Genomic DNA, 27,426 nt, shown 5'->3' on the forward strand with positions numbered 1-27,426 from the left:
ACAAGGCTACAAAAGCCCCACAATCTTATACATCTCAAACAACATAACCACAATCAACAACCAGAAAGTCTCAGGAATTCAACTCCTGTTTTTTAAGTTAAAAAAGAGGTCTCTGTCAATCATAGTATTTCATTTTATGAGTTAAATGGTCGAAAACAATGGCCTAAATCTTGGCTGATCATGTCATTTTGGTATTTTATAAAGTAATGTTCTTTACAGAGATTTACTGACGCTGAAATGTCTCAAAGTGTATTTATTTATGAAGGTTAATTCACAATAGTCTTACCAAGGCAAACTATTTTAAACCAAATTAAGTCACTGCTACAAAACTGTAAACTCTAAAATGCAACACAAGTATTATTATAGAATATGGAACTTTGGGGATACAAAATGAATTTAAAATAATTAAATACAGAAAACTTTCAACTTTTTACTAGAAATAGAGGGGAGAGGAACAGAGTTGGCACTGGAGACTCTGGTGCCCCCATGTGCAACAGCAAACCACCATCCAGTCCGGTCGCTGGACACACCATGTGGCCTTCACCCGGAGGGATGCTGGCCCAGAGGTTTGCATCTGGGTCCTTTTTTCATCAGGCAAATCCCACTTTGTTCAATGAGACTCAGAGGATCCCAGAACGTAGTCTAAATTCTCTGAGTGTTGCTTTGGAAGGTTTCAAGTCCAAAGTCTTCAGATCAAATTTTGTTGAGTTTTGTAACAATCAGTACTCTTACCATTTGATCAAATGAACTACAGATGCACAAACCCCTCTTATCTGGACTCCAGTCCAAACTTGAAATGGGCTGGGTAGAAAATGTAACATTCTGCAGAAGGCTGACTGAACCTGCAACTCCCATCTCTACACCCTCGGAATCTTTCTTTGACCGCTGAATTGGGTATTCGCTGAAAACAAGATCAAAGTGGTAAGAGGAGATAAGTCTTAGCATCCGTCATTTTATTCTTATACATATACTCCAATAACTATTTTTATTTCTCACTTGACTACTGGAACTGATAAATACTTAAGGCATCTTTCTAATAATGAGTTGTACGGAAATAAGGAGACAATATTTCAACCTCAATCCCAGCCCCCCAAAGTCACATAAAGAAGCATTCGATCTACTAAAAACGTTTAAACATCATTTCTGTTCAGCATGAGTAGGTATCTTTTCTTTTACTATGAAAGTCCTAGGTTGATCTAGCATTCTTTAATAAATTGACTTGGTGCTCTAGACATCATTGCCTCAAAAAAGAAAACAGTGATTCCTAGAACATTTGATTTTCTATCAGCTGAAAATATAAATTTATAAAATGATAAGGGCTGAAGGGTAACAGCTCATAACTATGACTTGGTCTAGATTTGAGAGAGGGAAAAATGGAACACCCCTCCCCCATGGAGGGATACAGGGGTATTCCTCCTCAGAAGGTCTTTTAAAGCCTGTTAGGTATCAACTATGATACTACCTTTATTTCAAAAGTGCTAATAAAGACCAAGACTTTAAAAGGCATGAAGCAACTCAGAAGCAGAACAGAAACAGAAATAGTGATAAGCAGATAACATTCTATTCTTTCTTCCTCACAGACCCTACACCTTCTTTTGATTTTTTTTTTTTTTTTTTTTTTTTTTTGAGGTACTCGGGCCTCTCACTGTCGTGGCCTCTCCCATTGCGGAGCACAGGCTCCAGACGCGCAGGCTCAGCGGCCATGGCTCACGGGCCCAGCTGCTCCGTGGCATGTGAGATCTTCCCGGACCGGGGCACGAACCCGTGTTCCCTGCATCGGCAGGCGGACTCTCAATCACTGCGCCACCAGGGAAGCCCCTTTTGATTTTTAAAAGGAATAACACATTCAGACGGATAAACAGTTTACAGAACATTTTTCATGTCTCTTGGCAGAGGCTGCAGTTATTTAGTATTTAAAAGATAACATCAAGATTTTTTTTCTAATCCTCCATATCATCTATTAAAGTTTTAAGAGCTCACTGAAAACTAACTGGAAACTGGCAGAAGGGCTCCTGTACAACCAGGGCTGCAAGAGAGATACACAGGTAAGTGGGAAGGGAAGAAAAGCGGTCAGGACCTGTGCCCCTGGGAGGGGACTCAGGAAAAGGGAGAATACACAGGCGGACGCCCGCCCTGGGGAGTGACTGATGAGAGCTACAGATTGGGCGCCCCCAGTCCCCAGATCCTACGTTGGGGAGACCAGCCCCCTTGGCTGGTTGGAGGGCCGCTGGGACCAACAGGAAGGCTGTCAGAAGCCTAGGCTCTGTTCGTGAGGAGTGTCCACATGCTGGCTTGCCCCCAAGGCAGGGAGGAAAGGTCTGCCCTAGTGGCTGCTGGATTTCCCACAACTGCCTTGGCGTGTGCCCCAGCCCAAGAAAAGCGAACACGCCAGCCCCACTGACTCCACGGCACAGCACGGCACAGGATCTGGGGCAGCTATGATCAGGGAAAAGACTCGATCTTGGAACTCAGAGGCGAGCGGCCCCAGGGCGGAGGCCGGTGGGGCAGCAGTGCCTCTTGCTGGCTCTTCACTCAAGCAGCACACCAGAAGCGGCCTGTACCTCTGATGGCGGCCGCTGCCCCACACAGCTCACCCCTCCCGACACAGGCCAAGAGTCTACACAGGCCCCTCCCGCCCTGCAGTGTGGCTCCACAACAGCGTGGGGCAGAGGGGGCTGGGGACAGTGCTCAGCTGTGAGGGACAAAGGGGACTTGCACCCGTGGATACACCTGAACAGAGCAAGGGAAAACAACTGTGGGCGCCTACACAGGCAGCGCATTAGAGACAGCTTGGACCTTGGTCCGTGGCCAACACAAGCCGAGAGCCCGCACGGGCCGCACCTGCTTCAGCACCATCCCACTCCAGGGCAAGGGTGCCGGTGGAGGAAAAAACACACTAAGAGAATAAAGCTAGTTTGGGCCGACCCTCCTGGCTTCTGTTCCAGCAACTTGGGATCAGATCCCTACCCTGATAGGGCAATAATGGCCACTGAACAGAGGGGACATCCCACCTCATACGTGGCTCCAGCTCTAGCCCCTCCATCTCCAGCTACATCTCCGACCAGGGTGATAGCTGCCAGCACACCCCAAAGATGTAACTTGTGTCCACGTCAAATCCAGCTCTCTCACCAAAGAGCCTCCCATATGAGAACACCCCTTTAAGACTTAAATAAGTAACTATTTCAACTAAATTCATAGAGGCAGAGAAAGTTAAGCAAAATGAAAAGGCGGAGGAACTGCACTCAACTGAAAAGGCAAGAGAAAACCCCTGAAAAAATAAATAATGAAACAAATAATTTACCAGATAAAGAATTCAAAGCACTAGTAATAAAAATGTTAACTGAATTAGGGAAAAGAATAGATGTACATGTGAAAAATTTAACAAAGAACTAGAAAACATAAAAAGACCCAATCAGGGACTTCCCTGGTGGCACAGTGGTTAAGAATCCACCTGCCAATGCAGGGGACACGGGTTTGATCCCTGGTCCGGGAAGATCCCACATGCCGTGCAGCAACTAAGCCCGTGAGCCACAACTACTGAATCTGCGCTCTACAGCCCGTGCTCCGCAACAAGAGAAGCCACCGCAATGAGAAGCCTGTGCGCAGCAACAAAGGCGCAATGCAGCAAAAAAAAAAAAAGACCCAATCAGAAATTAAGAACTCAATAGGTGAAAAAAAAAAATACAATAAGGAATGAATAGCAGTAAGTGATACAAAAGAACACATAAATGATCTGGAAAATAGGATAATGAAAATCACCCAATTAGAAGAGCAAAAAGAAAAACAAATCTTAAAAAATGAAAACAGGGACTTCCCTGGTGGCACAGTGGTTAAGAATCTGCTTGCCAATGCAGGGGACACGGGTTCAAGCCCTGGTCCGGGAAGATCCCACATGCCGCGGAGCAACTAAGCCCATGCGCCACAACTACTAAGCCTGTGCTCTAGAGCCCATGAGCCACAACTACTGAAGCCCGCATGCCTAGAGCCCATGCTCTGCAACAAGAGAAGCCACCGCAATGAGAAGCCCGCGCACCGCAACAAAGAGTAGACCCCCCTCACCACAACTAGAGAAAGCCCACGTGCAGCAATGAAGACCCAATGCAGCCAAAAATAAATAAATAAAATAAATAAATTTATTTAAAATAAATGAAAACAGTTTAAGAGATCTCTGGGATAACATTAAGTATACAAACATTCTAAAGGCAGCAAGAGAAAAACAAAAAGCCACATACAAGGGAATCCCCATAAGGCTATCAGCTAATTTTTCTGCAGAAACTTTGCAGGTCAGAAGGGAGTGGCATGATATATTCAAAGTTCTGCAAGGGAAAATTCTGCAACCTAGGATACTCTACCCAGCAAGATTATCATTTAGAATAGAAGGAGAGATAAAAAAACTTCTCAGACAAGGAAAAACTATAAGAGTTCAATACTAAATCTACCTTAAAAGAAATGTTAAAGGGTCTTTTCTAAGTGGAAAAGAAGAAAGAATCTATAGGAAAGAGAAAAGCCCACTGGAAAAGGCAAATATATAGTAAGGGCTGACGCTCAAACACAATGACAAGGCTTTTCCTGGAGACCAATCAGGGTCCTCATGCTCTGTGTCCATTCTATCATAGTGATGTTACCTGAACTTGGGCAAGTCAATTATCAGGAACCGAAAATAAGAATTTCAACCCTCTTCCTTTCTTCTAGAGGTACTGCTCTAATGGCTGAATTATAATATTTCACAAAAGCCTTTGGTCAAAGTTTTCCTATTTTTTAAAAAAACTAACAAAAAGCATGATTTCAAATATATGAAAAGAATTGTTCATAAGCTACTCTAATATATGGAAGATGTCACTAAAATACATATTTGGTGTGTCAAAAGAATGTTAATATTTACAAAGTATAAAATAAGTATATGAGTAAAAAAAAGGCTTAGAGAGTAATGCTTATGTAATACCATGAAATTTAAAATCATATCAAAATGAACCAAGTCAAAGGAGGAAAAACAGACAAAAAGTTTAATCGAATCCTACTTTACACCCACAAGTAACTTAAAAAGGAGCACTGTGCACTGGTAGGAACTTACTACTTCCAGAGGTGCAGGCTGCCGGCGCCTCCCGCTGTCAGGAAGAGCTCTCTGTTCTGTGGTAGGTGTCGGACCTGCCACACAGTCGATTTATGAGCCTGAACAGAATGAGAGGCACACAAGTGGTTTATAAGTTTATATGATAAAGAAAGACTATCCTACACAGAGAACAGATTTGTGGTTGCCAAGGGAGAAGAGGGGTGAGGGAGGGATGGATTGGGAGCTTGGGATTAGCAGATGCAAACTATTATATACAGGATGGTAAACAACAAGGTCCTACTTGTATTGCGCAGGGAACTATATTCAATATCCTGTGATAAACCATAATGGAAAAGAATGTGAAAAATAATGTATACATATGTTAACTGAATCACCTTGCTGTACAGCAGAAATTAACACAACATTGTAAATCAACTACACTTCAATAAAATAGAGGAAAAAAAGACCATCCTAGAAGAGAAGCCTGTAAAAAAAAAAAGATTTTTACCTCTATCACTTCAACAACAATTTCAACAGCTTCTATCACTTCAATTATAGTTACTATTATAAAAGTTAACTATTTTCTGGCACTTCTCTTTATAATGGCTACAGAGAGTTACAGGGGCTTATCAGGAATTAGGAAAAGAACCATTCCTCTTTACTGCTTTACAAAACAAAGTTCTGCTGGATTAAAAAAAAAGATTATCAGATTAAAAGTCTTAACATTTAACCTTATAGTATCATACAAATTACACAAATAATTTAAATATCTCTAGCTCACTCTAAGGAGGAAAAAAGCCTCAAAATACAAAGAAATACTTCTTCCTAAAGGGAAAGAAAGGATAGATTGAACTTCTTTTTAATAAACTTTATTTTTTTAGAGCAGTTTTATGTTCACAGCAAAACTGAGTGGAAAGTACTGAGAGTTCCCATAAACAGAATGAATTTTAATGTAAAGCTCTCAGAGTCTTACCTTCAATTTACACTATTTGACTTGTCTAGTCTTCAAAATAAGTACCGGGAGGACTTATAGACGGTGTTTATGGTTATAATAAGCCCGGGCCTTTATCAGTCATATTAAACAAAAGGATAGAAATGGCAACTGGATGAAGGTTAACAGCTTGTAAATCAATCCTAATAATGCTACATTCACTGTGGAGAATTTAACAAGACAGGGAGAGGGAGAGAGAGAGAGGGAGGGAGGGAGGGAGGAAGGAAAGACTTCTGCTTTACAGAAGCAATGAGACCAGCCAACTTGAGCTAAGCCACACATAAGACACTTTGCATTTTAGTTGATGATCAGTCTTGACATTTGATTTTAATAGTCTTTTAAGAGAATTACCATTAGCAGAGAAAAACACATATCTCAAAATGCACACTTTAAGTGTGTGAGAGTCCTCAAGTGATTAGGTTCAAGCTGTTAAACCTTAATTTGTTTTGTAGCTTAAACTTCTCTTTTTCTCCTGGAAGTTGATAAAAAGCAAAAAGAGGGGAAATGACTTGTTAAAATATACCAGTCATGTATTTGACAGATTTAGCAATTACTGGATTAACTAAACGTAACAAAAAAATTTTGGAGACACACTATAATTTCCCGTTAATGAGACATGTGTTGCACTTGTATTTGGAACAATTTAGTAAGTGCTTTATGTTGTGGACAGATACTTCTGAAATGACAAAGGCAAACAATATTATAGTGTATAGTTAGTTACCTTAAGAATATAGTTCATCAGGCAGTAACAGTAATTTACATGCAATAATAATAATTTTAATAATGAAATAAGACAAAATAGGAAGGTCTGGGAAGTACTACTGACTCCACGACATAGGGAAAGGGAGCAAGGGAGTGAATTTTTATTTCCTGAGTAACTTACATATTTTAATCTTATGGAAACTACAAATCTATAACTGATTTTTCTTTATTTTTATATTCAAGAAAGCTCAGAGTGACATTTCCAACCCATCTCTTGCAAATGACAGGATGTTTCAGCACAAATTTTATGCAATGCCCTTACTCCAGACATCAACTTCAGTTTTTTAAACCAGTGTTTTCCATTTGTGCAGCTTTCTTCATCAATTTTTCTAATGTTGTAATACCAAATGTTTCCCTGTAAGCTACCTAAAATACTATTGGGAACAAGGCAAAGTATGCATATATGTATGTATGAATAAAAAAATTTATATTTACATTGCTACTATGTACCAATCACAGTGATTTGCACTTTAAATAATCTCATTTAATATATCAAACTGGAATATAAAATGTGATGAAATGACATAATGTATATATGTTGATATACTTTGCAAAGTATATAATTAGTATTGAATATATACTGGCATATACCTAAAAGTATATAATTAGGTATTAATACAAATATATATTTATTAGGAAACACCAGGCTAGGTTTTGTTGACCAAATTCCTAAACCAGCTAGTTTTCTTGTGATTGCTCCTAAACTACAAAATAAGAGTCATTACCAACTGAGGCCTTTATTATAATCAAGAAGTCTAGCAGAGAGTGGCACAACACTGTAAATCAACTACACTTCAATAATAATAAAAAAAAAAGTCTAAAATTGACAAACTTTAGAAAAGTACTCTTTGCACAGAAAAGCTTGTCAAGATCCTACAATATATTAAAAATAGTTCCCTTCATACAAAAACCTGGAAGGAACTTGGTGACGCATTCTATTTATCAGTCTAAAACAAGCTATAGCGAATATTCCTCTTCATAGAAAGACATTTCCCTCGTATTTACCTTTTCTGAAACAGAAGCAAAACCTTTGGTTGGATGCTGTGTTCTCATGTCAAAAACATGAAACTTTCCTTCCAGAGACGTAGCTACTAACTTATTCATACTTATGTCTTTTCTGTCAAACTCCAAGCTACATACCTGAAAATAGAGAATGTTTATTAGTGATCATTCATTTAATAATGATTAATTCAAGAGGTTCTTTCAAACTAAGTAAAACAACTTTAACATTATCAGTTCATGTGAAAGCATTTTAAACAATCACTTTATCTTTGAATCCATATATCAAATACTTGTAACTATAAAAATTTCTTCTTGGTTAATAAGATCCACAAAATCATCTAGGGTACCCTGTTCTCGTGGGTACATTTGAAAAGCCATAATTTAGCTTTTAACTGTTATTATGTAATTATTTTATAAAGTTAAGTCAAGGCTGACTAGAGAAAACAGGAGGGAACCACATTCTTCACTAAAGATGTACAACCTGGGAACCAAAAACCTGAAAGTACTTGGGAGGCTATTACAAGTTCAAGCTTCCTGATGTTAGCAGAAGGCCTCTTACTAGGTCATTTTAATACTACACTGCATGGTCCACAGGAGTCCACAGATGGGCCACAGGCGTAGTGACTCACCTGGTACATCACACCACATCTGGGTGTGTGTTCACTTTCTGATGAGAGCATCCCTGATTTTTATCAGACCCTCCAAGGTTAAGCCCCAAAAGGTTAAAACCATACATGCACAGAGGGGTTTTACTGAAATGAGTTATTAGAGGAGCTTTCCTTTTGTAGTAGTACAGGGTGGGTAAAAACACATTCAGAGAATCTGGAAAGAATCCAAATGTACGTTACCCCATTTTTTATATTTGCCTCCCACCGTAAAGACATATTTCTGAGATCAAACAGCTTGATATCTCCGTTGTCATAGCCAGCACACACTACACGTTCCTCTTGATTGTAAGCACTGCCTGGAAATCAAAACACAACATTTCAGATCTTCATAAATGCTCATATGAAGACTGCTAAAAAAAAACTTACGAAACTACACAGATAACTTGTATCAAATCAGGTGAAGAAATCACATTAGGTAGAATCTCATTTTATTAACCCTGACAGGACATCAAGATTATTAATTTGGTATCTAATATTGTTTACAAGAAAGAGCTCATTCATTGAGATTGTACACTCAAGGGATACATAAAAGTGTTTATTGGATTTCAAATTCTCTCTATTCTCTATTTGCAAAGACTAACAGTTCAAATGGTAGTAGGATTTGGTAGAATAAATACAGCTAGGCTTCCATTGCTTTCTTTGGCAGTAACTATATTTGAATGCCAATAGAAACTACTTTAAACTTATTTATATTTTGCAAAATGTTGTTCTGGTGTTATCTCGTCTTTGCAAGGAAACCTCAGATAAGCTGTGGTGCACTGTGATGTATTTTTAGTTGTATGGATGACTGCACCCAAAGTAAATCTATAATCTGCAGTGAAACACATCCTGCTCGGATCCAGGGATTTTTTTTTCCAGAGTACCTCTTGCTGAGGAAAATGTGTTAGGTGAGAGGGAAGCCCCTGTTAACTGTGCCAGGCTCTGTGGGCATCTTAACCCAATGCCTTTGTTCTCTGCTGCTTGCAACTCCCTTTTTCTTATAAACTCCAGCCCTGCATTTCCACTGTAGGCTCCACCGAGATGACACGACAGCATCTGAAACTCATGATGTCTAAAACTGACCTCACCATCTTCCTTTACAAACCATCATATCCTCTGTGGCACTTCTTCAATTAATAACATCATTCACCCTACATTCAGCCTCAAAATTCAGTCACCTCGGAAATAATCCTTCCCCTTGTTCCTCATCTCAAAAAACCTGCCAAATTTTATTTCTTTTGCCACAATATTATCTTCTGAATCGACCCGCTCTGCTCCCTTCTTATTGCATCTAACCTACGTGTTTCCTGGAATATTGCAAAGAGCTTCGGAACTCATATTCCCTCTGCCACTCACCTCTCTCCCCTACATGACACCAGTTCAGTTTTCCTAAAGCTCTGATCACATCTCATCCTTGCAAAAGCCTCCAAAGGTTTACCACTACCTCCATCCAGACCATCGAAACACCTCTGGCCATGGCCCTGTGCCATCTTTAAGGCTATTCCTACCACCATTCCTTCTCTGTACTTTCCTCCCAATGCTTACAATCCCCTCCCAATTTCAGTGGTTCAAATGCTACATATCCTTGGTCTGAGGTTAGTATGTTCTTCCTCTCCAGTTATCACTCCCTTGGGATTCCTTCTGCATTTATCCATGCTTCTGTGACCTTTTATCACTCCTACCTCATACTATAATTAATGTAGATAGCATGCCCTCTTTATTAAAATTACAAGCTTCTTGAGGCAAGAATATGAGTCTGTTTCACCTTTGTATGACCACAGCTATGCACATACTTGGCATTTACAAAAACAAACAAACAAAAAATGGTCAAATCAATGGATAAATGTTCTTTCTTTAAATTTAATGTCCTACATTTAAAATGGAACTTACGTCCCTTAGATCAATGATAAAAAGCCTTTAATGGACCCAAAGTTAATTGCTTTTTAATTACTACATATATTTTTATATGATGATTCTAAACACTAACTCTGAAATTTCTGCACAAGTGTGCATGTCTTCAGTTTATATTATTGCTTGTAATATATATACACACAGAGTAATTTTAATATACACACACAATGAAATCTCCTCTCAATTTCAGTGGTAATTTATTTTTAAAATCGGAAATCTAAAACTTTCCTCTGATTAAATAACAATTCAATTTAAAAATAACATAAAAAGCTAAACAGTTCACATGTATCATTTAATCTCACTTTTATGTCTGTTAACTACACTGGATTATATAAGAAAATAAAGGTTTAAAATGAAATATGGCCCATATCCTTTCTTCCTTTTTTTTTTTAAATCTTTGGCTGCGCTGTGTGGCATGTAGGATCTTAGTTCATGGACCAGGGGATCAAACCTGTGCCCCCTGCACTGGGAGGGCAGAGTCTTAACCACGGGACCACCAGAGAAGTCTCGGCCCATATCCTTTAGTAGCAAAAATGATTGTAATTTTGGTGCTCAGTAAGAGATACAAGGGCAAACATCAATTAGTCCTACAAGATCAATATTCATTTTAAGTATATTACTAGAGGAACATGGTTAACAACTTTATAAGAAATAATTCTGTAATGGCATAACTATTTTCTAGAAAATAAACATACTCTGTACATAGTAAAATGTAGGATTTGTTAGGTTACCATTTGCATCTGAGGCTCTACTTAGTTTCACTAATGGCATTTGGTTCTAAACTAGGTCAATATTATCAAGTTAAACAGAAGTACACAATAATAGCAAACATTTTTGAGCACTTAATATCTAAGCACTTTACATGTACTAACTGAATCCTCACAACAACACTATTATTTGTTACTTCCATTTTATAAATGAAGCAAGCAAAAAGCAGAGAAGCTTGATAACCTGCCCCAGGACACACAACCAATAAACAGCACAGTGAGGATTCAAACCTAGGCCCCAGAGGCTGCCATTAAACACCATGTCTATTTGCCTCAATAAACTGTCAGATAATCCACAAAACAGACTATAAAGAGACTATCAGGACTTTCTTGAAGCACTGTCCTTTTTACCATCTGATACTTCAAATGCAAGGGTACTTTAGTAATTTACCAAATGCCACCGTCCAACAGTCTCTCTTGTTTTCTCCTTGTACAGGTTCCATATTAGCAACAGGGTCATCTTTTTGCCTTGGGTCCCACACCTTCACGGTTCCTGACATTAAAAAAAGTGAGTTGGCAAAATTCAACAGTGAATGATGACATTTCCTTCTGCATTCTCTTCATACGGCTTCCTATGTACATGAAGATATTATAGATGTTATAGTATCTGAAAAATATTCACATTTTTCTGACTTCCAATTGGGCAAGTTGCACTTAATATCAGAGATATAACCCACGCGTTACTGCCTGATTTGGTTTCCGATTACTAGATACACACAAAAGCCAACAACTGTTCCTAAGTCATCATCAACAAGGTATGATTGACAAGGCAAACACAAATGTTATGTAATTCAAATCATGTCTTACTTTCTTGGTTTAAGACTAAAACAAATGTAGTATTTATTTAGAATAAAGCCGGCGTCATTTTAATGCTGTTTCCTTACTCTTCATATAATCATTGCCATTTTTCTTATGCAGATGAATAAAGTAATTTTTACGTCTACGATTTCTTATTTGGAGTTTTAGAATACCATTTCATATACAATTAAGTTTAATTTCCCCGTGGCAATAAAGAAGAAAGAAGGAGTTAATAAAAGTAACAAATAATTCTTCTCAATTTAATTTCAACTCCCTCATTTTAATGCAAATTACACGATAACTAACTAGCTAGTGTCACTAACTTTGAGAAACACAAAGACATAATAAAGTGGCTAAAAGGCCTAAGTGAGAACAGGAAAAGGGTAAAAAAATTATTAAAAAAGGATACTAAATCCAGGAAAAGGGAAGATATTCCACTAGACTTATCAGGGATAAAATAAAGTTGGTCATTAAAAAGGCTGCTTCAAGGAGAAATAAATTTCCTACAAATGTGATGAGTTACATCATTCTACAGGGTTCATACAAATTGATAACATTTATATTAAGTCTGTAACAGTTAAATGAGAAAAGAACACAAATAGACAATTCACAAAGCAAAATTAACTAATAAACAAATATAGAAAGAAGTTAACACAAGTCGGAATGGAATACCATTTTATCTCTAAAATTAGGGGGGAAAAAAGGAAATCAATGCTGGTAGGGTAGACTGGAAATCTACCTCATCTACTGTAGCTGATAAGGTAAACAGGTACTTTGGAAAGTTTGACAATTTTTTTAAATCATAAAGTATGATTATTCCAAAAGACCTATATACATGATAATCTTTTCTTCATTATTTTAAAGTCACTCTCCCAAAATAAACAAAAACTTAAAGCAAATCGAATGCTCATTAACAGGGGCATGGCTAAGGACACTGTGACACATCCACAGGATGGAATATTATGAAGTCATTAAAATGATAATTATGAAAACCACATGGAAACAGCAATATTTACCTAGGGACAAAACATTAAATAAATAAGATACAAAATCGTATTTACACTGATAATACATGTAAAATTGTATCTATGACTGGAAAGGAAAACAAATCTAATAGTTATGCTGGTGTAGCAGACTGTTATTTTTCCTTCTATATTCCACACTGTTTCTATGATTGGAAAAAAAATACCTGATTTCTAAAACACAGCTGCTCTTGAGAAACTATTAGAAAATTAAATTCCACTTTTCTTTGGAAACAATATCCTCATGGTCTTGAGCAGCCACTAAAAAACTAGCTGAACCAACTAAGGTACCAAATCACTTACATATCCCTTGTGAAGCAACAAAAATTCTGACTCTGTTACATTCAGAACAGCTCAGGACACTGAAAGACCTTCCCTTGTTCGTCACTGCAGGCGGGAAAAGCAGAGTTGGAGCTCTTGGAGCTTTCTACAATGCTCAGCGGAAAGACCACAGAACTGCAGTGTTCAAGCAGCTGTCAATATGACCATTTTCACAAGTACTAATTCTGCTTTGCAAAGAAAGAAAAAAGCTGCCACCCACAGTGTATCATCAGCTGCCTCAAAAACCTGTAGAGACATTTTAAATCCTCAAGGTTCAGAGGAAACTATGGTTGTTAATAGTTGAACTAGCTCAAAACTAAAATAGTTAAGTGCTATGCCTCTAACTTGAAATACCCCCGAAGTCTGAAACAACTGAGGGCTATGCAATCAAACCTGCCTATCAAAAAAGTAGAATGTTAGGTTTAGGGGATCAAGGATTGAGGAAGATTTCCACATAGAATATACTGTTGCACAGAGACTTACCTAAAAATAAAAAAAGTAAAATACACAGCATATTCTGACTTACCGTCTCGGCTGCCGGTCACAATTTCAGGTGCCCCTTCCCCGATTCCGAGTCCACCTACACCATCTATAGTATTTATAATTTCTTTATGGCCCTGTACAGAATATACTGGGATCTCTGGAGCTTCCAAATTCCTAAACAACAGAACACAGCTTCTTACTTACACATGCCCCAAATGTTTAGTATACTACTCAAATTTAAGAATGCATGCCATATTGAGATTTCTGTTTAAAAATAAGGGTTTTGCAGTTAAGGTAATTTACACACTTACGTCCACATTTTCCTCTCCACTTTAGCTTCTGTCAAGGCCTCAATGAGAGTTGTCATCATTCAACTTGGAATTCTAAATCCTGAGCCCACTTTCCTCAGTGGTCCTCAAAGATGATCGATCTAGGACCTCTGCACATGAATTACCACGTATGCTTGTTAATAAATGCAGATTCACGGGCTCCTCCCCAGACATAACGAATAAGTATCTCTGGGATGGGGCCCCAAATCTGCTGACTTTCTGGTACACTGAGGTCTGATAATCACTGCTTTAAATACAGAGTAAATGCAAAGTGATTTAGAATATTTCCAAAGTAGTCTTGGTAGTTTGATCTTGGGATCTTTTGAGAGATTAAAATATGAGCAGTGTTTACTTTGTATACCTTTCTTCCTTAATAATATATTATTTTCTCACTGAGTTCCACACTGATTTTCAACTAGTTATGTTTTTCAGTTTATCATCATGCTGGTCACAATAAATATTATAGTCAAACTGGATCAAGTTTGTCTAATTCTAGGTTAGTTAAGTGAAGGGAATGCAGGAAAGTACCCACTCCTATGTGTGTCTGAAGACTACACTACAGGGCTGGGTGAGCGGCTGAAGTAGGTTATGCTAATACACCCTTCTCTTGCCTCCCAGCCCTTGCCCGCCTCTTCTGCTTTTCTACTGGAGCCTCCTTCCACATTTCTTTTTAACAAGTCAGTTTTTAACAACTTATATTTCTTCTTTTTTAATGAACGTAGCTCTTCATGACACGTAATCCCAATTTATTACTGGGCCCAGATTTATCAGTAAAATCTTGCAAATCAAAATTTGAGAAGTTCAACCTAGTTTAGAGTTGATGTTTATCTTTGTGGCGTAATTGTGAAAGCATCAAGAGACTAAACAGGACTGAGGTTCTATTTAAAAGAACTGTTTCCACAGACTTTGAAACATCACTTCTTTTAACATGAAATTATGACTCACCAATGAAAATAAAGCAGTAATACGTGCACTAGACTAGGAAGCTCTATTAGGGAGATAGTCAACCGTTATATTTGTTGCATATTCTTGTGTTGAAATATATTTATTTTAAAAAATAATACTCAGACTGGTCTCTCTCCCAAGTTCTTTGAAAGTTTATGACAGAGCAGGTAAAAACTAATGCATTCTAATAAATGCTAACTTAATTATTAAGTAGTTAAAGCAAGGGGAATTAAAATAGCTTCATTCTATGTTATATTATGACTCTAAGACAGATAAATATATCGATGTAATTTAATTACAAATAGCAAATTCTAAGTTAGAATCAAGAAAGGTCAGAATAGAAAACATAATGTAGGGAAGACAGCTCCTCTAGAACATTACTGTATACTTTACATGATTAAGAGATATTGCTGAAAAGTAATTAAGAGGAATTTCAATTTATTCAACTCTAATTTAAATATGAGGAAATAACTCTAGGTAAAACACGAAAATTAAAAGCACTTGGGGGATTTCCCTGGTTGCGCAGTGGTTGAGAATCCACCTGCCAATGCAGGGGACACGGGTTCGAGCCCTGGTCTGGGAAGATCCCACATGCCGCAGAGCAACTAAGCCCGAGTGCCGCAACTACTGAGCCTGCGCACCTAGAGCCAGTGCTCCGCAACGAGAGAAGCCAACTTAATGAGAAGCCCATGCACCGCAACGAAGAGCAGCCCCCCGTCTGCCTCAACTAGAGAAAGCCTGCGCACAGCAACAAACACCCAATGCAGCCAAAAATAAATACATTTATTAAAAAAAGAACATTATAAAAGCATTTGGCACACTTGTGATTTTGCTCATTCGAAACAGGTTTATCTTGATTTACTCAACAGATGTGTTCCTAAAAACTTGTACTCAGCTAAAGCATTAAAAGAAAAAGTTTTAATGAATTGAGAGGTCTATGTTAAAAATTAAAACATACAAAAATACAGTGTTTCATTCTGTAATGCCAAGTATCTTTTAAAAATGTAAATGATATCTAATGTTTTAGTGTTATACACGAGCATTTTTATATACTGTATCCTTCATGGTGGAGGGGAAGAGCCCTTTATTTACAAATATGGATCTTAAATGCTAGCACCAAACAGCATGTGTGGAAATAAATATTAAAAACATTATTTGAAATAGCTAAAGAAAAATAGGTTAGTATTTTAAAATGGATATTGAACATGAAATCTAAAAATATATATGAGGTAACTGTCATATTCTCATAAATAGTTAAAATTTAACAAAAAACATTTCAAAGTTAGAATTCTTTCAGAGGAAGAGTAACACAACTATCAAAAAAATTGCTTATCTCATGTCTTAACACTGATGAAATAATCTTACCATATATGAAGGTTTCCAGCAAAATCTCCAGTAGCTAAGTATCTCTGCTGTAAAGATGTGGCACCAAATGTTCCACATTTAATGGGTTTGGCCTTTTCAATCTTGATGTAAGGGAAAGAGAGAGGATACATTATTTATGTAAGCAGCTATCCATAATCCACGATATTTATGGCTCTATTATGGGAATTAAATAAGGCACACAATAAAAAAGGCAATTAAAACGTTTTCTGATTTAAAAAAATGATCATGCTTTTCCTTTAGTCATTTTTGTATAGTTTAAAAGTACAAGCAGACCTCAGAGATATTGCAAGTTCAGTTCCAGAACACCACAATGAAGCAAATGTTGCAATAAAGCAGGTCACATGACTTTTTAAGTTTCTCAGTGCATGTAAAAGTTATGTTTATTCTATACTGTAGCCGTGCAACAGCATTATGTCTAAAAAGACAATGTACATACCTTAAATAAAAAATACTTTATTGCTAAAAAATGCTAACCACTTTCTTTGCTCATCCATTAAGAAGCAACTCCTTATCCATTAATGTTCTCTCATAAGATTGCAGCAATTCAGTCACATCTTCAGGCTCCATTTCTAATTCTAGTTCTCTTGCTATTTCTACCACAACTGCAATTACTTCCTCCACTGAAGTCCTGAACCCCTCAAGGTCATCCATGAGGGTTGGAATCAACTTCTTTCAAACTCCTGTCCATGTTGAAATTCTGACCTCTTTCCATGAATCACTAACGTTCTTAATGGCATTTAGAATGGTGAATCCTTTCCAGAAGGTTTTCAATTTACTTTGTCCAGATCCATCAGAGGAATCATTAGCTATGGCAGCTATAGCCTTACGAAATGTATTTCTTAAATAATAAGACTTGAAAGTTGGAATTACTCCTTAATCCATGGGCTGCAAAATGGATGTTGTGCCAGCAGGCATGAAAATAATGTTAACCTCATGGGTACATCTCTATCAGAGCTCTTGGGTGACCAGGTGAATTGTCAATGAGCAGTAGTATTTTGAAAGGCATTTTTTTCCTGAGCAGTAGGTCTCAACAGTGGGCTTAAAATACTCAGTAAAATATGTTGTAAACAGATGTGCTGTTATCCAGGCTTTATTATCCCATTTATAAAGCACAGCCAGAATAGATTTAGCATAATTCTTAAAGGCACTACGATTTTCAGAATGGTCAATGAGCACTGGCTTAAAATTAGAGTCACCAGCTGTATTAGCCCCTAACAAGAAAGCCAGCTTGTCCTCTGAAGCCAGGCACTGCCTTCTTCTTTCTAGCTATGCAAGTCCTACGTGGCATCTTTTTCCAATAGAATGCTGCTTCATCTACACTGAAAATCTGTTGTTTAGTGTGCCCTCCCTCATGAATGATCTCAGCTAGACCTTCTGGATAACTTGCTGTAGATTCTACATCAGCACTAGCTGCTTCATCTTGTACTTTTATGTTATGGAGACATTCGTGTGTTCACCGGAGAACTTTTAACTTCCTTCGAGGACTTTTCCTTTGCGTTCACAACTTGGCTAACTGTTTGGTGAAAGAGGCCCAGCTTTTGGCCTATTTCGGCTTTCAACATGCCTTCCTCCCTGAGCTTAAACATTCTTAGTTTTTGATTTAAAGTGAGAGACCTATGACTCTTCCTTTCACCTGAACACTTAGAGGCCGTTGAGGCGCTAATTTCAATATTGTTGTGTCTCAGGGAATAAGGAGCCCAAGGAGAGGGAGAGGGACGGGGAAAGGCCAGTCAGTGGAGCAGTCGGAACACATACAACATTTACCAATTAAGTTTGCAGTCTTGTCGGGGTGTGATTCGTGGCACCCCAAAACAATTACAACAGTAACATCAAAGATCACTGATCACAGATCACCAGAACAAATATATTGTGAGAATTACCAAAATGTGACACAGACACAAAGTGAGCAAGTGCTATTGGAAAAATGGTGTCGATAGACTTGGTCAACACAGCGTTACCAAAACCCCGCAATTTGTAAAAAATGCAGTATCTGCGAATGCAATAAAGAGAAGTGCAATAAAAGGAGGTATGCCTGTATGTCCAAAGGATGAGTTTTGCCTTTCCTCTCACCTCGCTAATGAGACATTCAAATGCTGGCACCTCTAACACCTTCACTGGTTTGCAAATATGCAGATTTCAGCATTTAATGTGGTATTCTTCTTTAAGATCCTCAAAGAATAAGGACAAAATGAAGGTATTATTCTTTCCAAGTGACTAAAGAAACAAAAATGCTTATGCGTCTCTTATAGTTTTCCCTGCAAAACCCTATAAACTGAGAATGGTTATGTCCTCTGAGACCCCTTCAGCACACAGAGGTTTGTATACCTGTGTGCACCAAAGGCACTGCTGTCAGCATGGATTAGCCAATCTTTTGAGGTTTCTTTAATTTGAAAGGCTATTGGGAGTTCCCTGGCAGTCCAGGGGTTAGGACTCTGCGCTTTCACTGCGGAGGGCCCGGGTCCAAACCCTGGTGGAGGAAGTAAGATTCTACAAGCCACACAGTGCGACCAAAAAACAAAAACAAAACTATTGGTCCAAGTATTATATATAACAGTTGACCCTTGAACAGCACAGGAGTTAATCCACATATAACTTATAGTCGGCCCTCTGTATCCGAGGTTCCTCTGCAACCGTGGATTCAACCAGCCTTGAACTGTGTAGTACTGTAGTATTTACTCTTAAAAAATACCTGAGTATAAGTGACCCGTGCAGTTCAAACCCATGCTGTACAAGGATCAACTGTAATCACATCAGTAAAACAACCACATGCAAACTCCACCTGCCCAAGTCACTGAATCAGTCAGTCTCTCTTGGAGTCTACCTGTCTGGCTGCCTTGGCCCCCGGAAACTCTAGGCAATATGGAATTGAGGGCTGCCCCACACCACACTCTAGATGTATAATAGCACCTTCCACTTACTGTCAGCCTAAACAGGGCAAAACAATTTCTCTTATTTAGTTTCTTACAATCTTTTTTTTTAATTTTTAATTAATTTATTTTAATTTTTTTATTCCTAACATTCACAAAAGTAATACGTGTTCCCTATAGAAATTCAAACAAAACTGTGGAATCTAGAAAAATGGTACAGATGAACCGGTTTGCAAGACAGAAATAGAGACACAGATGTAGAGAACAAACATATGGACACCAAGGGGGGAAAGCGAGCAGGGGGGAAATGGGAGATTGGGATTGACATATATACACTACTATGTATAAAATAGATAACTGATAAGAACCTGGTATATAAAATAAATAAATAAATAAAATTAAAAAAAAATTCAAACAAAACCAAAGACTGAAGGATGAAAAGTGAGTTTCCCTTCGACACGCCTCAGAAGTAATCCCCACTCTTCTAGACCCTTTTCTACACATGGACAACCACATATGGATTTGTTTTAATATGCAGAGGGTCATAATATAGTGTTCGTTAACTTGATGTTTTTTCACTTAGCAGTATATCCGGATGAACTTTTTTCCCCTCCACAGAGCTCCCCAGTTTCTAGGGCACCTCCTCTTGTAACCCTTCAGTTGCTGAGCCGATCTTCAACCCCCCACTCCACCAGGTGGGTCCGATTCACATACTTTGTGAAAATAATTTCCCCGCCACTTTCAATGTTTGGTTGGGCAATTCCACATAGGATATACATAGCAATTTTCAAAGAAGAAAATAAAATTCACGTAACACAAACTATAACTGAACTTTTCCTTCATGATTCAAAAGCCATCAACATATGCTCCAGGGCTTTGGAAACTCCCACCTTGCTGAGCTTTATCACTGTTTGGGATCTGGATAAATTAGCAGTTACTATGTAGCCTGGTCTAAAATAAAGCATTCACAGCCTCCTTGGAATTGTCCGGTAAACTTTGATTAAATTGTGTTTAATCAGTCGCCTATAATAACACGGTTGTAAAAGACCGTATTGATGAGAAGCACAAAACCACAGAATGTTATTTTTCTCCTTTTTAATATAGGTGGTCCAGGAGAGCATCAGTTATTCACTACACCAGAAAACTGATATTCATTTATTTCAGCTATTTTTCCAATTTTATGAAAAACCTATCTCACAATGGGGCAGCATGGAGATCAAAATCTTGTCAATTTAACAAAGCAGACAGTTTCCAACTCCAAATCACTTATGTTCTCCTCACCATCCCCTCCCCCAAATAAAAGTACCTGAAATAACATATTAATAGTGATATAGCGGACTTCCCTAGTGGCGCAGTGGTTAAGAATCTGCCTGCCAATGCAGGGGACACAGGTTTGATCCCTAGTCCGGGAAGATCCCACATGCCGCAGAGCAACTAAGCCTGTGCGCCACAACTACTGAGTCTGCGCTCTACAGCCCGTGAGCCACAACTACTGAGCCCACGTGCCACAACTACTGAAGCCCATTGCCTAGAGCCCGTGCTCCACCACAAGAGAAGCCACCGCAATGAGAAGCCCACGCACCGCAATAAAGAGTAGCCCCCGCTCACCGCAACTAGAGAAAGCCAGCACGTAACAACGAAGAGCCAACACAGCCAAAAATAATTTTTTTTAAAAAAGGAAAGCTTTGCTTAAAAAAAAAAAAAAGTAGTGATATAGCTAATCATCCTTAATTAACTAATTAATCACTGTAGCTAATCACCTAATCACACTATTAGAACACACTTTTTTTTGGCTAAACTAATTCAGACTTCCAACTGAGGCCAACTGATAAAATAGCTACCCACCTCTTCCTCCCATTTGTCTCCCCCAGCACCAAGTCACTGATAATGGCTCCCATGATCTAAGGCAGAGGGTGAAGACAGGCCTCTCAGGCAAGAAACAGGCGGGCCCTGATGGACAGGAATATGCTTCCAGGGATTCGGGTATTAAGAGCTGCAGGAGGGCTTGCACCATACACTGATATAACTCTCTGGGAAAATTCTTCCCCAAGTAGCCCTGGGAAGACTGGTCACCCATTTTCTTCTCTTCCACCAGCTAGAGCATTCTGCTTCCTGTAATTCCACTGCTATCCCCGGGAGCCTCTGGTCGGATCTCTATTCTTCTTAGGCCATGGAAGAGATATAAGCTGACCCCTACTTTTCAGTCCCTACAGTAAGCACACAGTTCTAAGAGTTTAGTGCTGCTAATAAAAAATTGGGAAGCAAAAGCTTTCCTGTTATGGCTTTACCTAACTTTTGCCTTTAGGCCCTTTGGAATAGAGAAACCATGCAACTGGAACCACTGATCTTCCAGTACCAACATAAATTCTCTTTCTCTCTCTCTCTCTCTCACACACACACAGCTAATGGATATGTTTTACTCAAATTTAGGTTTTCTTCAGTAATTTTTTTAGCTTGTCTATTAGGAAATACTAGCTAATAAAAACCAATAAGAAAACCTGGAAATGAGGATTAAAAATTTTATGTATGGTTACTTCTTGTGACCTAAAGATCAGAGTATGTATAATATAGTCAGATTTTTCTACTGGGAAAACCCTTCCTTGTGCAGAGATGGAACTGATTATTGCAATATTTCATGGTGTTCTAAAAACAGCACCATAATGTCCAGATGTTCTGACACCTGAACACATCTGAGAATTCCTACCTTAGGAGAAACCAAACTGGGAACCATTCCATTACATGATGGGCCCTATACTAGTTTCACATTTGTCATCGCAGATTCTAAAAGTGGGTTTTATTGCAAATACAATGAATGAAATGAAACAACATGTATCTACATTTAGAGGCACAGACTCACAAGAGTAGTACAAAGGCCTGTGGTATATAAAATGTACAAAGCCCTTTGAAGTCTGACCTTGCCTGTCTCTTTGACCTCATTTCCTGTTTCTCCCCTTCCACACTCCAGCCACACCTGCGGCTTTTTGTTCTTCAGATTCACTGAAGTCACTTCTACCTCAGGGAATTTGCATTTACTGTTCCCACTGCCCCGATTGCTCTTCCCTCAGGTCATCATGTCCTCTCCCAACTCAGATTTCAGTTTAAATGTTACCACCTCTAAGAGGCCTTCCCTACCCTTCCAAATCTGAAGTGAAACCCCCAAATCACTATCACTTGCCCTCTTTAATCTTCATTTCACTTGTCAACAAAATTCTTGTATTCATTCAATTACCTATCTCCTCCCTTTCTAGAATGAGTACCAGGGGAATGGGGCCGTGCCCAACTTGCTCAACATGTAGATGGTGCTCAACATTTGTTAAATGAAAGTATAAATGATCATGGATTAATCGCTCAGTCCTAGCGCTGGGGAGAGAGAAACCACTGCCAGAGGTCATGTTCCTATTTCTCCCACCATGTTTTCACCTGACAGACTGTACAGTTTCCGGTGTTGTTTATATGCAATAATGAAAATGGCACCCATACATGGAACACTAATGTATCAGACACTATTCTGGATGCTCTTCTGTACTAGACCATCCTTTCTCTTTCTAACACATGCAACTGCAAACTAAGTGTTTGAGACGCCCCTTTCCAGATGAGGGACAGGCTCGGAGGACTAAGTGACTTGCCCAAGGTCCCCAGAGCCAAGTAGATTCCAAGCTCCTTCCACTAAACTACGTTGTCTCCAGGCCTGTATGTAAATCAATTAAATAAACATTTTCTTATGTAGCCCCCATTCTGTCAACCTGAGTCATCAGAAGTACCAAAGAAATGTTCCAATCCTGAACTAGACTGGTGAAGTAAATGAGGCCTGAATTAAACCTACTTTCAGATTTGTGTCCTTTGGTTTTACCTTCATTCATGTCTTTATTTTTTTTTTTTTACATCTTTATTGGAGTATAATTGCTTTACAATGGTGTGTTAGTTTCTGCTTTATAACAAAGTGAATCAGTTATACATATACATATGTTCCCATATCTCTTCCCTCTTGCGTCTCCCTCCCTCTCACCCTCCCTATGCCACCCCTCCAGGCGGTCACAAAGCACCGAGCTGATCTCCCTGTGCTCTGCGGCTGCTTCCCACTAGCTACCTACCTTACGTTTGGTAGTGTATACATGTCTTTATAAAATACAAATATATGGTATTCATGCTTCCCTGATTCATCCTTAAATCAAATCTCTTTTATCCTTGTATACTTATATCAAAGATTTATAGGTACTAGTGGTCTGTTCTGCAAGAATCAAATTAAACTCAAAATATAGAAACCTACTGAAAAATAAACTCAAATGTATAAGCATCTTGTCATCTGCACTGCAGCGAGGGCTGCACTTTGCTCAGAAAGGCTGAGCTATGCTGGCAAGTGGACTTAAAAAAGCAGAGGTGTTTGCTCTTTCCTTAGACATTCATGGAAATCATAATAGTAGCTAAATTAAGAGGACACTGGAATGAAGCTAATTTTTTTTATAGCTCATAAAAGGGCCCCCTCCCTGTCCCTGTTAAATCTTTTACCTTTGGAAAAGGAAAGATGCAAAGAATTCAGCAAACACTTAAAACTTTTCTTGTTGGAAAACTGGGTAAAAAAAATAAAGATCTATTTTGCGAAATTTGTCCCACAAAGAAAATTAGTATATATTAACTTTTGCCATATGATACTGAAAATGACCATCAGTGATGAGCATATTTGACCTAGCTGTTGGTTCTCTTTGCTCTAATAAGTTAACCTGACTAAGGAAGCCCAGGATCCATAATTCCCAGCAGAGCTATTTTTGTTCTGTCTGTGGGTGGGTCTAGTACAGCTTGTCAGTGTCTCCTCCGCCACATCCTGGCACCACTTAATTAACGTTAAAAGGTTTAGTCACCCAAATGTTAACAAGCAGTGAACTCTGCTGCACAGGGGCTAAAAAAGCAGAACTTTATTAGCCTATTACTAATTTTTAAAGTGTAACCAACCCCAACTGTGATTCCACTTTGCAGGGCCACCCTAGTCCTTTGGGCCAATTAGAAAAACAGGTGCCCGCTATGGGCTGAGGGAAGTCTCACACACGCAAGGCTTGATGAGAGACAGAGATGGATTACAGCTCTCTCTTGAACCCTTGGCCAGACACCTGTGTGCACTTCAACAAACTGCTTAACCATATATAAAGGCCCTGCCTTCACTCCCTATCTATCTGCTTAGTAACAAGATAAGGAGGCATCAACAAATACCCATTTGCTTCCTTCATTTTATCTTGGACAAGACTTGAATTCTACAAGGATATAATCAAGTATGGTTCCTAATATTTTAACAAATAGTTCATCTAGCCCAATGATAGTCAACCCTAGTACTTATTAGAATCACCTGGTGGAAGTTTAAAAAATACCGACGTAAAAAAAACAAAACAAAAAATCGATGTCTAGGACTCACTCTAGTCTAGAGGCGAGAGTCCCAGTGCATCAGAATTTCTAGGGGTGGGACCAAGGCACGAATATTTTAAAACACACAGACAGACACAGACACACACACACACACACACACACACCACAATAGCAGCAATACACATTCGGGTGATCCTGATGCACAGTAAGAGTTGAGAATCACTGAGATTGTATTTAACATATATTCTTTCCACTGCATCATCACAGCTAAATACAATGTAAGCTCTCAAATTTGTTTGTGCATTTGTTTTATCCTCTCTTTAGACAGTAGGTTCTTTAGGAGGAGGGACTCACCTTTCAAATATCTTTGGTTCTTCTTTAGCGTAGTACCTTGAAATGACAGGTTCTCAATGGACAGTTTATGGTAGAAAAAGAGAAGAGCCAAAGGATATAGGCAAAAATATAAAAAGTGGTTACTCCTAGTGTTGAGATGGGTGACATTACTTTTCTCCTTTTTCCTATCTATATTTTTGGTATATTCTATCATGAACACACATTACTTTCATTAAAAAGCAAAGTTATTAAAAAAAAAAAAACCTGCTAGAATCTTCCAGAATCTCTAGAATAGACAAAGAGCACTGTTTCTCTTTACATAACAAGTGTATTCCTGAAATGTACCCAAGTCATACAGCCTTATAAAAAGAAGTCAGGAGTCTATAGATACTCTCTGGTTAAGCTTTGACTAGTATTTGTTCCTAATAACTCACTTTTCTTTCTGCAATTCCAATGTTTCCTATTTGTTCCAACTCCTGACCCCAAGTGATTAATGATCATCAATAAACCAATATTTAAATGTCCCAAGTTATATTTTTTTACAGACATAAATTTACTCATTCTTTTAACAAGTAATTTATTGTGCGGCTGCTTCTTATATAACACATTAAAGAAAGAACTACTGTCCTTACTCTCCGGGAGCTTACAATCTAATTAGAGATACATGGGACAGAATGATATATTTCTGGCACAGATAGTAAGTACCATAGGAATGCAATGTAAAGAAAAGTTACTTTGTGTTGACTGGGGACTAAGTGATGAACAACATAAGGAAAGGTAGAAAAGAACAAGCCATGTTTAGGAGTAGAGTGCCTGGCTAGAGAAGACAAACTGAACAAGAAAAGTGGCATTCATAGAAATTTAAAGTGGGATGAGCCTTATGTACCTTCGAATGTAATCCTTCCTATTGCAAGTGTATTCACCCTTTACCTACCAGTTTAAGCCCTAAAAGCCGTAACTCCTCCAAGCAGATTCTCTCCATAGCTTTTGGTCCCTGGAGTTACAGACTTCCCTGCAGTCTATTAGGACTCTAAACATCTGAGTATGACTGATCTTTTTTTTTTCAGGCAACCCAAATAAAGACATTTAAAAAACTGTAAACAGGTATAAAAGTGTTATTTAATATAGTTATTCTCCAATTCTTTCACTAGTAATCTTTTACAAAACTTGTAAACCTGATCGTGCCACACCCTGCTTAAAGCCCTTCAGTGATGTCCCATCTTTCTTACAAAGAAAGGCATAAATCTTTTAAATGACCTACAGCTCTTGCAATGTCTGGTCCCTGCTTACTACTCTTTTTGTTTCTGAAGGAGATAAATGTGTCACCTATCGCTGAGCTGCTTCCTCTGGAGCTATCCTCTACTCCTAATTTGGCCTAGTTAGCTTCTACTCAACCCAAATCTGTTTTTTTGTTTTTGCTTACTCTCTTAGAGAATTCATCTGGGTTTGTGTTTTATGTATCATTGGTTTGATTCTTTAACTGATTCTCTGTCTCACTAGAAAATAAAGTCCATGATATCGGGGACGTTGTCATTTACATGCCTGGGAATACCAAGCAATCAGCTGATACTTGTTGAATGAATAATTGTTGTTAGATTGTCTCCTCCGATTACATAGCAGGCAGTCCAGTGCCTGCTTTGGCTCTGCTTGTCTGAAAAAGCATTTTACTAACTTGTACCTATTAAGAGACTCTCGACAAACAACTGCGCGCTGCCCAGAAAGGCCTCGAATTTAAACAGGAAGTCGTTACGTCACTTCCACGGGCCTCGCGCTAGACTGGGCGAGTGGCTCTGGGGTGGCTGGAGGAAGGGACCCGCGGCGCGCGGATGAACTAGCCCGACGAGAATTCAAGTCTCCAACCAAAGCGTTTTGCCTCTGAAGTATTCCTCAATCTCGGTCAGCTTATCTTCTCCCGCGCAGCTCGAGCGGAGCTCTGGGGGGACGCTGAGCAAACGCTTTGGCCAAAAGGAATACAGACTCCCCCCCCCGACCCCCAAGATCCGCACTCTCCCCCCAACGGCAGTCCCAGATCTTGGAACTGGGCAGTCTCGAGCCGGCACCTACCTCCCGAAGCAGCTTTAGGTCCCCCTGCTGGATCTCATACAGCTGAATGACGCCGGTGCCGCGTGCGAAGTTGCCCATGGTCACAAATTTGGCGCTGCAGGGCACCCACTTACAGTCAAACACCGTGTAATTGAGGCCCTTCTGGATATGGGTGATGATCTGAGGCTTCTCGAAGGCCGACATGGTCCAGCCGATTGATTTCGCCTCCGCCAACAGGCACACTGCCGACAAACCCTGACAAAACACTAACCTGGAAACCAGACTCCAAACGTCAAGAATAGTTTGTCCCTCCCGCTTGCCGTACGCGCCCGCAGACGCCCTAGCAAGTTGGTTTTAGGTGTCTCAGATAATGCCGGATGCTCTACTGAAGGCACAGAAGATTTTTCTTCACCAACA

General features: G+C 39.0%; 1 protein-coding gene across 1 annotated transcript; it reads right to left on the reverse strand.

Moving 5' to 3' along the window:
* DNAAF10 (dynein axonemal assembly factor 10) lies at positions 1–27,318 on the reverse strand. Its single transcript, XM_082671812.1, has 8 exons — positions 27,031–27,318; positions 16,394–16,494; positions 13,798–13,928; positions 11,522–11,623; positions 8,654–8,769; positions 7,809–7,943; positions 5,072–5,169; positions 1–901 (listed from the first exon to the last, which is right to left on the reverse strand). Exons 1-8 carry the CDS (start codon positions 27,211–27,213, stop codon positions 694–696), a joined length of 1,074 nt encoding a protein of 357 aa, XP_082527938.1. The 5' UTR covers positions 27,214–27,318; the 3' UTR covers positions 1–693.
* Positions 27,319–27,426: the final 108 nt, after the last annotated feature.

Source organism: Grampus griseus, assembly GCF_964374135.1.
Source record: "Grampus griseus genome assembly, chromosome: 15".
Lineage (NCBI taxonomy): Eukaryota > Metazoa > Chordata > Mammalia > Artiodactyla > Delphinidae > Grampus > Grampus griseus.